Source organism: Seriola dumerili, unplaced genomic scaffold, assembly GCF_002260705.1.
Source record: "Seriola dumerili isolate Sdu_G_001 unplaced genomic scaffold, Sdu_1.0 BDQW01000493.1, whole genome shotgun sequence".
NCBI classification, from domain to species: Eukaryota; Metazoa; Chordata; class Actinopteri; order Carangiformes; family Carangidae; genus Seriola; species Seriola dumerili.
In genome coordinates this window covers 21,806-35,997 of record NW_019174748.1, presented here as the reverse complement: position 1 = coordinate 35,997, position 14,192 = coordinate 21,806, and the positions used below count along the sequence as shown (strand labels likewise).

The following is a 14,192-nucleotide window of genomic DNA, read 5'->3' as shown; positions in this document are numbered from 1 at the left end:
CCCGCTCAGCTCCGCACAGAGCCGCCGTTGAACCCGCTGCTCCCGGTGAGTCCCTTAATGTGAAGCTCTGGTTCACGTCCTGCTCCTCCAATCAGCGCGGGACTGAAGAACTGTCTCTATACCTGTCTCTCTCTCTCTCTCTCTCTCTCTCTCTCTCTCTTCTCTCTCTCTCTCTCTCTCTCTCTCTCTCTCTCTCTCTCTCTCTCTCTCTCTGTGTCTTTCTGTAGGCTATCTCACTCTCTGCCTGTCTCTCTATCTCTCTCTCTCTACCTGTCTCTCTCTCTCTCTCTCTCTCTCTGCCTGTCTGTCTCTCTCTCTTTCTACCTGTCTCTCTCTCTGCCTGTCTTCCTCTCTCTCTCACTCCGTCTCTAATTGAAACATGCACATTAACATTTTGCTGCGCGCGTGTCAATCTATCTTTGTGAGGACCACTATCAGTTTGAGGGCGTTCCTGCACAGTGAGGACATATTGACCCGTCAGGTTCAGAGTGTTTGTGTGTGTGTGTGTGTGTGTGTGTGTGTGTGTGTGTGTGTGTGTGTGTGTGTGTGTGTGTGTTGTTCTGTGAGGACTCTCCTTTGATTTTTACTCAGTTGTTTGAGGTCACTCAGAGTAGACGATTTCTGTCAGAGAAGACCTCTGATCAGGTGTCATCTGTCTGACTGTTTACCTGTCTGTGTCTCTAAATGTCTGTCTCTCTACCTGTCTGTCTCTCTACCTGTCTGTATGTTTACCTGTTGAAGTGTTAAACAGGTGTTCAGTGTTTACACCTGATGTTTGAACTCACTTTGATCTTCTCTCTCTCACATACACAAACAGAGAATTGCTTGTGTGTGTTGATAACAGCATATGTTGCTGTGGGAGCAGAAGTCTGTAAATATTCACTGAGTTATAAACAATAAACAAGTTTCCATGTGAGTAACTTCAGGTTTAACTCTGGCCTACGACGGTGCTTCACTTCTTACCGGGGTAAATCACCATGGTAACTGCACTCCTCACCTGCTCCTGCGCAGGTTAACTTCAGAAGATCATATCAAAACCTGTCAACAACCCAACTACTGACCAATCAGATCACTGGAAAAACTCATCATCAGAGTCATCATTCTCATTCCTACAGAATCCTGACGGGAACAACCACAACTGGAAATAAAAACGAAACCTCTGATGTCTTTGATTAAAACAATGACACACACATACTGTTAAATATTTACATGATTTTAAATGAAACTTCATGATAATTCATGCACTTATTTACAATATATCCTTAGTCTGACTTTAATAGTAATCATATTTAGACATTTTTTTCACATCCCAGTCATGTGATCATATTGTTTACATCTCACCTTGTTTAATATCACTTTTGGATGTGGTTAAAAACAAATTTACCTGCAGGTATCAGCGTTTCTTCTCATATCATATTAAGTACTTTGTTCCTGGTTCTGATGATGTTGCTTATAATTAATAACTCCGCCTCTTTCACACAAATGCGCTCATGGACAGGTAAACCCAGGGTTAACTGAGCCAGTTGATAACCTGCTTTGTAGTACAGGTTATCCAGGACGGTCAATGTGAGGTTCAGTTAACCCAGATAACTAAAAGTTATCCTGGGTATGTTGAACTTGCTTCATAGAACAGACCTCAGGTCAGTGGAAATACATAATGGGAGACAGAGTTTGTTTGTTGTTAGTGTTTCTGTTGTAGTCCAGTAGCTGTGACACACCTGTACAGGTATGGGCACAGTAACAGACTGTGGAGGACAGATGATCAAAGAATATAAAACATGAGGAAAATAAACCTAGAGAGGTTTGATGTTCAACTGAGACTGAACAGGACACACATCCACCCACCTGAGTGTAACACCTGGATCTCACAGTAGAACCCCGCCTGTAGTTTACCCAAACATGTAATGGTGACTAAGCCTGAACATGAACAGTTCCAGGATCAGTGTCTGTATGAAAATATTAAACATTCACTTTACCTGGGGCACCCCGGTGGCTCACCTGGTAGAGCTCATACCATTTAGACTTAGTCCTGATCGCAGCAGCCTGGGTTCTAATCCGACTCAGGCCCTTTGCTGCAGGTCATCCTCTCTCTCTCTCTCTCCCTGACTTTCCTGTCTCTCTCTCTCACTGTCACTATCGTAATAAGGCCCCAAAAAAAAAATCCACTTTACATGATGAACAGTGTTAGAGGTTGTTTCACAGCCACAGGTGAGGATGGAGACAGAGACAGGGTGAAGCTGCTGTCAGAGAGAGTTCACCTGTTTCAACAGTCTTTACCTCCCAAAGGTCCAGTCTCATATTACCTTCATGTCAACATCAGAACTGACTGTAAACTGGCAGAATCATAACACACAACCACCACTCTGTACCTGGACATGACAAACAGGTGAACACTCTGGAGGTGATGTTAGACACTGAGCGTGTGAGGACACGATTCACCTGCAAACCTCAGGTGTGACCTCAGCTCAGTGAGCCAATGGAAAGACAGGAGTATGTAGAGAAAGACAGCTCTCTCTCTCGCTTCATGTGGTGCTGCACAGAACTCACTTAACGCAATGCACGCTGGTTAAAACTTTTGTTATTGGACTGAGTAGTTGTGACATCAGTCTGTTTATTCTCCACCTGAAGTAACTGTCAGTCCATGTTGAGCAGCAAGTCAGAGTCAAACAATCATAATCATTTACATGTTTCATGAGGTTTAGATTTTGTAAAGTGAAACAAACTAAAATCACTTTTCTGAACACTTGAATTGGACCAACAGACACGACATAAAAACTTTCACATTTATAATCATTAAACAGAACAGAAACTGGAGCTCTTGTTTTATTGACCACTCAAAGTGGACCACTTATTCACTGATTAACACATCAGTTGTGTCTGTGTATGTTGTTGTAATATTGATTTCAGCCACAAGAGGTTGAAGTTCACCTCAGTATAAACTGGATTCAAATCATTTGTTTCCTTCCAGGTGATTTTTAATTTCTCCATCTACTCTAAACACAAGCTTCATATAATGTGTGTTGGTCAGTAATAACATCACTGCTGTTCCTTCCTTTAGGCACAAATTTGAATCTGCTTTCCTCTGCCAGAAATGCTTTAGAAGTCAGGTGAGATCATATAAAGAGCGACACAGTCCGCACCAGTATCACATACCAGACTCTACAGTCATCCTGGAGGTTGTGGTTTGAATCCTGTTGTATTAATTGATTTTTATTCACTCATTCTTTTCAGGAGTCCGGCTGGCTGGCAGCTGATTGGTTGGCATGTGTTCGGGGCCGTTTGTTCTGTGGCAGCTCTGATTGGTCGGCATCTCTGAACCCGTCAGAAGAAATCTGGTATTGGATGGTGGTGTCCACATGACCTGGAGATTTTAAAATGGCCGCAAGTCGTTGTGACCCCGCCCACTGTAGGAGGAGCCTGGTTGTGGGGGCATGGCCCCAGTTCTCCCCAAGGGCAGGGACAAGCTGTGATTGGCTGCCCTGCAGCCGCGTGGTCATGTGGTTGGTGATCACCACGGCCACATGGTGTCTGTATGCCATGGCGACTAGCTGTTGGGCAAGGCCTTGGAGGAGGCGTGTCCTTTGTGACAGGTCGTCAAACTGTCTGAATGGAAACGCAACGCTGTCAATCACCAGGAGGCGGACCCTCGGGTGGTTTAACAGGAAGTCAGGCAACAGGTGGAGCTCGGCCAGCAGCTCCATATAGTCATTGCAACGTACCTGAGGGGCAGATGGGCAATCAGAATCAGTCTCATTAACATCTGAGTGTGATTTTAGTTACCATGATGACCTGTCATTATTACCAGGAAGATGTCGGACAGGATGGTCTCCACAGTGAAGGTCGTCATGGCAACACGCTGCTCGTCATCTTCGACCAATAGGGAGCAGTGTCTGACGGCAGCGGTGGCCATGTCGATGACTCTCTCCAACAGGAAGCTGCCCTCAGTGTCAATGTACATCACCTGACCTCCGACCCCCCCAAAACACTGGGGCACCTGGACGTCCACCGCCAGCTGCAGGCTGAGTAACACACGGGTCACGTCATCATCAACACACAGGTCTCATGATCACTGACATCATCACCACAGGTCTTAATTAATCAATTAACACATGCCAAACACACCATGCTGTAACTTCAGACAAGCTAACAGAGCTCACACATCATCATCACACCATTGGCCCATGGTCGGCGCCTTGTCAGCATGCTGACCCAGAATGTAAACATGAGGATATAGTGGAGCTAAAATAGATGTGATGGAGCAAAGGATTGTGGATCGTTTGTTGTTGGAGCAGCTGAAGATAGGAAAGACGTCAGACTGATGACTAAACCTTTATTTTAATGACATCTGACGACACTTTGGAGGACCGATAACTGTGTTTGTTTGTTTGTGTGTGTGTGTGTGTGTGTGTGTGTGTGTGTGTGTGTGTGTCTGACCACAGTTGTGTTTTTCCAACTCCTGGAACTCCACATATTTCTGTTATTTTCCCGATAGGAAATCCTCCTCCAAGAGCAGCGTCCAGCTGAGAGGAGAAGGTCACGATGCTCCTCGTCTCCTCCTCTTTTTGCAGGAGCTCCAGAGCTGTCAGAGAGGCTGACACCCCCTCTCCTGCTCTCGTCACAGTCTGCAGCACCTCCAGCGCCTCCTGCTGGGACAGACCAGCCTCTGCAACAAGAAACATCATGTATTAACAGTTTTACCTAAAGTGACTAACAATAAGTTCAGAGACCCTCCCGCCTCTCTCTCTCTCTCTCTCACACACACACACACACACACACACACACACACACACACACACCTCGGTCCTGTGGAGCTTCAGCAGAGTCGGTGTCACAGTAAATAAAGCTCTGTGATCAGATTTAAAGTGTTTTAGACCTTACACTGCACGTGATTCTCAGCATAGTTACGGTACTTTCGACAAGTTGTTGATGTTCACTCATAAACCAGCATGTTAAAAACTGGGTTATTTTGAATGCAGTTTGGTGGGAGTGCGGGTCAACACCACGGTTACCTTTGCTGAGTTGTAGCGGTTCAAGGTGCAGCAGGTCTGAGGTGAACTGGAAACCAGCGCTGACCAGTTTCACCTTTACACTGGGACTGAAAGACAAACTGGAGACTGCCCTCTGCATCTTCACTGCTAACTGCTAATGTTAGCTTCCTCTTCAAAACATACCGCCATGACTGCTATCCCAGCATGCCTTTCTCCGCAGGGCAGCACCTAGCCGGGTGAAAAACGTATAGAGTTCCTGTTTTACTTTTCAAAGTAAGAGTTTAATTTGTGTTCAGTTTCGAGAAGCTTTAACACTCGACTTCCAAAGTGTATTTAATTCATTGTTCAATCAAACTTTTGATAAATGTAATTTTTTCTACGTCTTTGTTTATCACATCTGTGTCCCAAGAAATAAAACTCTGGTGATGAAATAATGAATACTTTAAAACTATTGATTTGACAGTTTACAAGTAATCAAATTTTAATAGGCTATATTAAATTCAAAAATTATATAAACAGATTTTCCTTTATTTATTGTACCATGTCACTTACATCTTCAAATTTCAGAGGTTAGTGTTGTAGATAATGTATTTCCGTCCGGCCTGCTCTTTAAATAACACAACAAAGTATATGTCTGTTTCTCTTACAATGAGGTCCGCATCTGAAATTTACCTCTAAAAAGATTTGTTTTCTAAATATATTGTTTGTATGTAAAGTATGCTTAAGGGTTTTTGATATTCTATATTGATACACTATATATATGTATTCTATAATAATTAATAAGTAAAGAGAAAATATTTATTTTGGGTTTAAATGAAGAAAAGTCTTCTAAACCAAATGATAAACTGAACACAACTAAACACCAGTACCAAAAAAATGACTCATCAGTAAAATAAACTGGCAACAGAAGAGTCAAGTTAACGCTCTTTTTATGTCCAGGCTTTTTTTTCAGTTATCAAAGTTTTATTTTGAAGGTATAAGCGGAAGTTGTATAACAGCTGATGGTCGTTGTGCTCTGTTTCGTCATTTAAACGCGACAGAGCTGCTACATGTGAGAGCGATCAGCACTCGTCTTGAGGAAAGTGTTGAAGTTTTTAAGCCAAACTGGAGGTGAGATTTTATTTCTTATTCATTTAATTACAGCGTTTTAATGTGAAAGAGTGAAATCTGGAAGTGATGATTACGGAGCTGATCAGAAGGCAGAACAGACACTTATTTTCAGTTATTGATTAGACACTAAGATGTGTTGGTGTAGTGACGGTGACACGAAGCTTCATTTGTTGATGTTAACACAGCGACGTCTACTGCACACAACGCGATTTAGAACAATACAAAGGTTTGTACGTGACACATTAAAAGTTAGTGTGAGAAAACATGAGAGTGTTTATTCTGAACTCACCTTTATATTTAAAGTAAAGACTGTTAACATCAAATGTTTTAATATCAGTCAAGTCTAGTCAAAGAACATGTGTCATAGTTATTAAGGAACAACTTTCTCAGCTGTGTTTAGCTTCTGAGAAATGATCTCACCTGCCTTTGAGTCTTTCACAGGTTAGTTTCACCTGCTTGTGAAGGTGTCCAGTTATTTTTTTATGTACAGTCATTGAATAGAAATAAGATCAAAGTGTCAACAAACTGGAGAAATCTCTCTTTTCCTGGTGGATCCATTACAAATACAACCTGTCAGTGTAAGAGACCAAACACTGAGAAGCCATCATCTCTCCCTGAGGTCTGAGACTATACTCAACACACGCTCTCATCTAACATAACAGAGCCTGGTAAAGGGACAGAGACTCTGGGACTGAGACTGAGTCTGGGACTGAGAGTTACTGTGTTCATCACTTCCACCATGTGTTTAGTAAGTTCATAGAATCTCGTAAGATGTTTCACAACATCTTGACTTGAGTACATGATGCTGAACATTTTGTCCTGTGAACAGAAAAAAGTGATCTGAGGTCTGTTTAGTGAACTAATGGAAAGATACACGGGTCAGACTGTGGAGTCAGATCTAGTGTATTTCTACAGCACTGCTGTCCACATACTTTTGTCATTCTGTCTTTAGCTTGTCTCTACTGGTTCTGTTCAGTGATCACCGTGCAGAGGGATGGAGAAAAGAGAGGAAGAGGAGGAGGAGGAGAGGACGACTACAGCTCAGGGAGAGGACGAGGAGGATGAGGACGAGGACGGGGGAGCAGCTACAGACAGAGGTGATGATGAAGATGCTGCTGGGATGAAGAAGAAGACCAAACAGAAAAGTGTTGGAGAGACTTCCTGTTCAGACAGGAAATGTGTTCCAGGTATCATCTACCTGGGTCACATTCCTCCTAGGCTCCGCCCCAAACACATGAGGAACCTGCTGTCAGTGTTTGGAGAGATTGGACGAATATTTCTACAACCTGAAGGTAAAATGAAAATACACACACGCACACACACACACACACACAGACAGACAGACACACATGCGCAAAACGCTGTAATCATAGAAATCAGCTTCAAATCAACAGACATCATCTCAGGAAAACTCCCTTTAACGGGAAGAAACCTGTCTCAGGGTCACACACACACACACACACACAGTTAATGACATGCAGTAGTGTGATATAAATGCATGGGGAGAGAGAAGAGAGAAGAAGTGCTCAGTGCATCATGGGAGTTCTCCCAGCAGCCTAGTCTGCCTCACTGGACGGAGGCTGTAGGTATAAGCCTGTTGTGGAGGCGTTCTCTGCCTGTTACTGTTTTCCCTGTCACTACGGGAAACAACAACAAGCTGAAACCTCCACACTGAAGATGGTGAGTTTTTGATGGAGATTTGGATCATGTGTAGTCACACAGTCGACGTAAGTCTTTGCTGTTGTGTCCTCACCTCCACATGTGCAAATATTCCCCCAAAACAAGCTCCACTCCGAAACCATTTTGCAGGGTCACCGTCACTGCATCCTGGGCTCAGAGGACGATTGTGATTGGTTTAAACAAATGCACAACAAAGGCAGAGATTTTATATGCACTGATCTGTTATCTTAAACGTAACCTGCTCCAGAGAAGGTTAGAGTTAGAATTCAGCATTAGTTACCATGGCGATAGAGCAATACAGTGATGTATTGATCTGTCTGATGATGAGGTGAGGAGGAGACACCTGTTGATTTTCTGATCACTGTTTCCTCTCTCCTCTCCTTGTTTCCAACACTGTCAGACCGACAGGTGAGGATGAGGAAGAGGAAGTCTGGTTTGAGGAGGTGTGATTTCACTGAAGGATGGGTGGAGTTCAGAGATAAACGAGTGGCAAAGAGTGTGGCTGCATCTCTCCACAACACACCGATGGGAACCAGGAAACGCCAACGCTTTTCCTCTGACCTGTGGTGCATCAAGGTACAGTCTGCCCGGCAACGCATGACATCACCCTGACATATTTTATTTCAGACGGACAGACTGACCACTTTGAACCACTGTCAGACCAAATCTACCTGTCTGTATTGCCTGCATAGGTTCCAGTGGACTCACCTGCCTGTCTCTCTCCCTCCCTGTCTGTAGTACCTGCACAGGTTCCAGTGGACTCACCTGAGCGAGCGGCTGGCCTATGAGCAGACAGTTCTGCAGCAGAGACTCAGAACTGAAGTTTCTCAGGCAAAGAGGGAAACAAACTTTTACCTGAACAATGTGGAGAAGAGCGCCCACATGGACAACATGAGGAGGAAGAAACAGAAAGACGGACAACAGGTAAACTCTAAACTACAGATTATCTCACCTGAATCTACCTACAGTTTCAATACAGGTAGAGTCAGACTAAAAAATTCCTGTAGGTGGCGTTGGTTGTAAAACGTTTATGTGTTGTCATCAGGTGGACGAGAAGACCTGGGACTTCACTCAGCGTCAGACGGAGGAGGAGATCCAGATGAAGAAGAAGAAGAAGAAAGACTCGGTTACCGCAAAACACCTGAAGAAGGCCCGCCTCATACAGCAGAAGAGCCAATCAAATGTCTCCCTGCTGACCAAAATTTTCAACTCAAACCAATCAGAGTGACAGCAGAGAGACAGCTGATTGGCTGTTGGACAGGACTGTTTCAATAGAAACAAAAGGCAGATTGTGATGAACTTGTGCTGACACACTCATCTTCACCAGCCAATCACAGGCCTTCTGAGCTGGGGGGGTGGAGCCAATGAGCATATTTTCTTCAACTTATCATGAGTTTTTTATCCAATTTCTGTTCTTTACGACTTGATGAGCTCGTTGGAACTGGTGTGTTTGTTGTAATAAAATTCAGTGAGCTGTTTATTGACCTTTGACTTTCCCTCCTCACTGGTTAGAATCTGTTATCACTTATTGATCATCAATGTGATGCCCTCATCACTCACCTGTACCTGCTTTTTATTTAAGTCATGTGTTAGACCTCTCACTTGAGACACAGACATGAAACTTAGTTCAAAGCATCATGGGTGTGTCCCCAATCAGTATGCCAATTTTCAAAACCTTTTACCATGCAGTTTTAGATCCTAGAGAAATTCCCTGGTGGGAAGCGACTGTTAAAGAGTACAGAGATATCTCTGACAAATCAATCAGACATAACGGTGCATTGAGAAAGTGTTCAGTCACTTTTTTTTTTTTTTTTTTTTACATTTTGTTATTTTGCAGTCTTGGAAAACATGTTTAAGAATATTATGTGGCCTGTATATTATGATTAAAATGCTTGTTTGGAACCTGCTGTCTCTGATTTGTTAAGGGACTTCTTGTGATATAATGAAGTAATTACAGCAAAAGTTCTTGTTAACTATATATACATTTCTAAGAATCAATGCACACTAAACTTTACTGGCAGTGGTAAGGTAATTATGTTATTAGTGTGAACAGATTGACAATCTCTGTGTTAATGTGCAATATAAATATAAAACACCTTCCACAAATGGACTGAATGATTATAATAATCTCTAGTAAAACAAATGACACCAGTTATCTCTTTACAGGTTGGATGGGTACAAGATGCGGTCTATTTATGGAGGTCAAGGTAATTCCATCCTAAGTAACTATATTATCAGATAATGTATTTCTGAGGTGTTTAGGGCCAAATACAATAACTTCAGTTTTGTAGGAATTCAGATGAATAACATGCCTGAAGTTTGACTGACTGATTAGTCTCATCTTGCTTCATAGATAAAAGCTAGTAACTTTGCCAGGGTAAAGAGTTGGTCCACTGTTACATGGCCAGGAGGAAATATGCATTGCTCCTCCTGAATCTGAGGTTCGACAGTCAGTGGGAGCCTCCTCTCCAGCTCCCTGGCGTAGGCTTTCTCTGAGCAGCACAATGAGCAGTGTGATCCCCCGATAATTCAAGCACACCCTCCAGTCCTCTATTTGAAAATGGGAACCATCATCCCAGTCTGCCAGTCCACAGGCACTGTCCCCAACCTCCATGCACCAGTGAAGAGGTGTGTCAAATTCAAATTTAAATATACTTCATTGGCATGACAGAGCAGTACAGGAAATTATTAACATTGACAGATGATTAGCAATAAATATACAATAATATGATACTATCAATCATCATGACAAATACAATATGATAAATAATAATTGTATTCGTGAACACAGGACATAGGAGCTGTCCATAACATATGGAAGGAATGAGTCTAATAGAAAAACATAGTCAGCTGTGATACTGTCACAGATGGACTCACTCAGAAACATTAACTACAGCACTTGTTTCTCTTCCTGTCTGACAACAGTCAACATGTTAAACTGCAGCTTGACTTTTCTCCTACATTGGCAGTTTCTGAGGATAAACTCAGGACATATATCGTTAATTTTTTGTATGTCTGTCTCCCTGTCTACCTGTCTGTGTCTCTGTCTACTTGTCTCTTTCCCTGTCTGCACCCCAGGTACTCGGACCTCTCCAGTCCATCCAGGACTCTGGTGTACTCAAGGTGAGCCTGGTAGAACCTGCTCTTGTAATTCAGGTTGGATCTGATGTAGTTCAGGTAGTCTGGAGTTCCAGGGCAGACCACATTATCAGCCAGGACCACCGACCCCTGGGCCAGGAGACTGCAGTCCTGCAAGGGTGGGGGGTGTTGGTTAAATGTCAGAAGTCAGTGGTCAGAACATACAGTGGGTTCAGGGGTCAGAGGTCATTACCTCCAGCAATCTGATGTCTGGTAGATAGCGGTCCTTCCAGTGGTCAAGGAAAACAAAGTCAAATGTCTGGATCCCAAACATTTCGGCCATCTTAGGAATGAGGTCAGCTGATTGGCCTTCCAGGACGCACACCTGCCGGAGTGACGTCAGTAATCAATAATCACACCCATAACTACTTTAATCTAGAAAGCGATTCACTTTGTATGTGTGCAGCAATTGTCCCGCAAGAAATCAGACTTTGTTTAAGGAAGTGAACAGATGCTTTAACTGTTTTAATGAAGAGTATTTCTCCATGTGGGGGGTCTTCCTCTGGATAATGGAGGCTGAACCCAGAGGGGGGTAAATGAGATCTGGGACTGCTTTACTGCAGCTGTAGCTGGTCTCTTTGCCTCTAGGAAACAGCTCACTGTCCTGTCACGGTCCTGCCTCGGACATGGATGTGATGGCACCTCTGATGTGCCATCACATAGGGCCCATAGGGCCTCCTCTATGCCTCCTCTCCCTTCAGCCTCCTGAACCACTCCTCCAGAGAGACCAGGTGGGACAGATCAGCCTCATCTTGGTGGAACTTAATTCACTACAGATGATCTGGTTCTTGTTGACTAGAACTTGTTTATGTGTCCTCTCTGCTTCCTGTCAGGTAAACCTAGTGACCATCCACCTGTTTGATGCTGAGGTACTGGCTAATTCCTGGGCCATGTTCGATGTTTATGTTTATTAGGTTAGTTTTATCTGAGAACATGTGAGTGATTGATGACCCCTGATCTCTGACCTTGTCCTGCAGGCCTGCGTGTTGGATGACCTGTCGCGCCACGCAAGCGTACTCGGGGTTCATCTCCACAGTAATCAGCCTTGTTGACGGAGGCAACAGCCTGGTGATGCGAACAGCAGAGTAGCCACAGTACGTTCCCAACTCCAGTACTGTGGATGGAGATGTTTCCATGACAACTGAGTCCAAGATGGCGCCTGGGAGACAGAGTGCCATGTGATTAACAGAATACACACATCTCTAAATACGTTTGGGTGAGTGTGTATGTGTATGTGTGTGTCTGTGTGTTTGTGTGTGTGTGTGTGTGTGTGTGTGTGTGTGTGTGTGTGTGTGTGTGTGTGTGTGTGTGTGTGTGTGTGTGTGTGTGTGTGTGTGTGTGTGTGTGTGTGTGTGTCCTTTCTCGTCTCCTATGTTCATCGCCCACTCTGTGTGTTTACAGAAGTGATCGATGGCTCTGATGACGCTGTCTGGATCTCCTCTGACTGCATTTATAATGACAGCCCGCAGGAGGCGCTGAGAGACAGACAGGTCAGAGAGAGAGAGACAGGTCAGAGACACAGACGATTCAGAGAGAGAGACAGGTCAGAGAAAGTGGCAGGTCAGAGAGAGAGAGACAGGTCAGAGAGAGAGACAGACGGGTGAGAGAGGGAGACAGGTCGGAGAAAGCGACAGGTCAGATAGAGCAACAGGTCAGAGAGAGACAGACAGGCGAACAGACAGGTACTCAGAGGTCACCTGAGGTCGTGTTGTTCGTGTCAGGAGGTCAAGGGTCATCTCCAGCACGAAGTCGTACCACAGCAGAGCCAGAGTGGAGTTAGACTGAACCAACCAGGGAATCATACAACGACACACAGCATACAGACCGACCAGGACCACCAACACTGTGAGCACAGACATCCTGGGAGACAGACAGGCAGAGACAGACAGTCATCATCAGTACTGTCTTGTGGGGGTCCGGCAGTATCTTCAACGACACTGGAGGGCCTGACCCTCCACACCAGAGTTAGCTGAGTGTCCTGCACAGTACCTGAACCAGGACACCCACCCGACACCTTTGATCCTTCAAGCCATATCTATAAACTGCTCATGTGACTGTTGTAAGAGTGACATACCACTTAGAGACTTTAAATCTGTCTACTCCCGGGTAGCAGGAATTGCCTCTGGCCTCAGCACAATACAAATTCATCAGGGCCTTTTCTTATTTGGACCCAACTCTGCAACATTTGTTCATTTTTCATTCGAATCTTTATTTATACAGGAAAGGCCATTGAGAGCAAGCTCTCTTATTCAAGGACTCCCTGAGACAAAATATGCAATACAACACAAGAAGACTCGTGTGTGCACCCTGTGGAGTCTAATACAATTACTAAGCCTATAAAGAGAACTAGCTCCTATAAAATAATCCTGTTTAACAACAGTGTCAGAAGTCTGACTGACCTCAGCAAGATCTTTTCCTCTAAAGTCATACACACTTTGACTAAAATGATCTTATCTGTAATGATAATTATCTCCCTGGATGAGTGAGTTCATAAGTTATTATTATCACACAGTTCACTAATTTCTGCATTCAGTAGTAGCTGTAGTATTAACAGTATTACAGTATCAGTACCAGCTGCTGTTGTGATGGCCTTTGTTTCCTCTGTAGTTTCCCTCCTCTTCTTCTTCTTCTTCTTCAGTCCTGTCTGTCTGTCGTTGTGTCTGTTGTATTATTTGTCTCTGAGTTAAACTGATATCTTTGTAAATCTGAAGTACAGTAAAGTGCTGATCAGCAGCTCATTTTAATCCTGTTTCAGCCAATCAGCTTCTTAATCCTGCAGACTGTCTGTCTCTGTACAGCACCTGTCTGTCTGTCTCTTTCGCCCCACCCTTGGGTGGCTCTATGGGGTGTACAACACTCCACCACTGACCCAAATCAACCACAGAAAAGTTTTTTAAAACAAAGTTCATGAAATTTATTAACATAAATATACAAAAGAACCAGGAAACCCCGACCCAGACTGGGAGGTAGCAAGACCAGCAGTGCCCATACCAGGAGCTTCCTCCTTCTGATCTTCTGATGCTGGCACAGGAACCTTTAAACACTTAATTCCCATGCCAGGTGAATCAGGTAGCACCTGGGCAGAACAGGAGAGGGAGAGGGACAAACAGAGCACCAGGAACACGGTCTCTCCGCAGATACCTGTGTGTGTCTTTGCAGGTTAAATAAAGGCTAGTGGGTTCAAATTTGAATAAGGTTAGCGGATTCAAATATAAATAAAGATTAATGACCTCACACGTTTAACTCTATGAATTATTTCTGAGGTCAGATGCTATT

General features: G+C 43.9%; 3 protein-coding genes across 3 annotated transcripts; 1 reads left to right on the top strand and 2 right to left on the bottom strand.

Annotated features, from left to right (window-relative positions):
- Nucleotides 1-2,679: 2,679 nt before the first annotated feature.
- Nucleotides 2,680-5,174, bottom strand: LOC111235454 (DNA repair protein RAD51 homolog 3-like). The gene is made up of 4 exons (XM_022763921.1): nt 5,010-5,174; nt 4,435-4,663; nt 3,803-4,019; nt 2,680-3,719 (listed from the first exon to the last, which is right to left on the bottom strand). The coding sequence occupies exons 1-4, from the start codon at nt 5,125-5,127 to the stop codon at nt 3,228-3,230; spliced, it is 1,056 nt and encodes a 351-aa protein (XP_022619642.1). The 5' UTR covers nt 5,128-5,174; the 3' UTR covers nt 2,680-3,227.
- An 852-nt stretch (nt 5,175-6,026) lies between these two features.
- abt1 (activator of basal transcription 1) lies at nt 6,027-9,628 on the top strand. Its single transcript, XM_022763922.1, has 5 exons — nt 6,027-6,098; nt 7,051-7,390; nt 8,179-8,354; nt 8,517-8,702; nt 8,824-9,628. The coding sequence occupies exons 2-5, from the start codon at nt 7,093-7,095 to the stop codon at nt 9,004-9,006; spliced, it is 843 nt and encodes a 280-aa protein (XP_022619643.1). The 5' UTR covers nt 6,027-6,098; nt 7,051-7,092; the 3' UTR covers nt 9,007-9,628.
- Nucleotides 9,629-10,159: 531 nt separating this feature from the next.
- Nucleotides 10,160-13,579, bottom strand: LOC111235413 (catechol O-methyltransferase-like). Its single transcript, XM_022763874.1, has 6 exons — nt 13,488-13,579; nt 12,614-12,776; nt 12,274-12,391; nt 11,882-12,075; nt 11,110-11,241; nt 10,160-11,027 (listed from the first exon to the last, which is right to left on the bottom strand). The coding sequence occupies exons 2-6, from the start codon at nt 12,773-12,775 to the stop codon at nt 10,806-10,808; spliced, it is 828 nt and encodes a 275-aa protein (XP_022619595.1). The 5' UTR covers nt 12,776; nt 13,488-13,579; the 3' UTR covers nt 10,160-10,805.
- Nucleotides 13,580-14,192: the final 613 nt, after the last annotated feature.

What these genes read in the sequence shown, in the direction of transcription:
- LOC111235413 (XM_022763874.1), bottom strand. Translation starts at nt 12,775, where the DNA reads ATGTCTGTGCTCACAGTGTTGGTGGTCCTGGTCGGTCTGTATGCTGTG. An exon ending in CACGAACAACACGACCTCAG is followed by an intron (nt 12,392 to 12,613) that starts GTGACCTCTGAG and finishes TCTGTCTCTCAG; the next exon opens with CGCCTCCTGCGGGCTGTCAT. An exon ending in GAACATAGGAGACGAGAAAG is followed by an intron (nt 12,076 to 12,273) that starts GACACACACACA and finishes TCTGTCTCCCAG; the next exon opens with GCGCCATCTTGGACTCAGTT.
- LOC111235454 (XM_022763921.1), bottom strand. Translation starts at nt 5,127, where the DNA reads ATGCAGAGGGCAGTCTCCAGTTTGTCTTTCAGTCCCAGTGTAAAGGTG. An exon ending in ACCGCTACAACTCAGCAAAG is followed by an intron (nt 4,664 to 5,009) that starts GTAACCGTGGTG and finishes TTCTTGTTGCAG; the next exon opens with AGGCTGGTCTGTCCCAGCAG. An exon ending in GTTGGAAAAACACAACTGTG is followed by an intron (nt 4,020 to 4,434) that starts GTCAGACACACA and finishes TGTGTTACTCAG; the next exon opens with CCTGCAGCTGGCGGTGGACG.
- abt1 (XM_022763922.1), top strand. Translation starts at nt 7,093, where the DNA reads ATGGAGAAAAGAGAGGAAGAGGAGGAGGAGGAGAGGACGACTACAGCT. An exon ending in AATATTTCTACAACCTGAAG is followed by an intron (nt 7,391 to 8,178) that starts GTAAAATGAAAA and finishes CAACACTGTCAG; the next exon opens with ACCGACAGGTGAGGATGAGG. An exon ending in AACAGAAAGACGGACAACAG is followed by an intron (nt 8,703 to 8,823) that starts GTAAACTCTAAA and finishes TGTTGTCATCAG; the next exon opens with GTGGACGAGAAGACCTGGGA.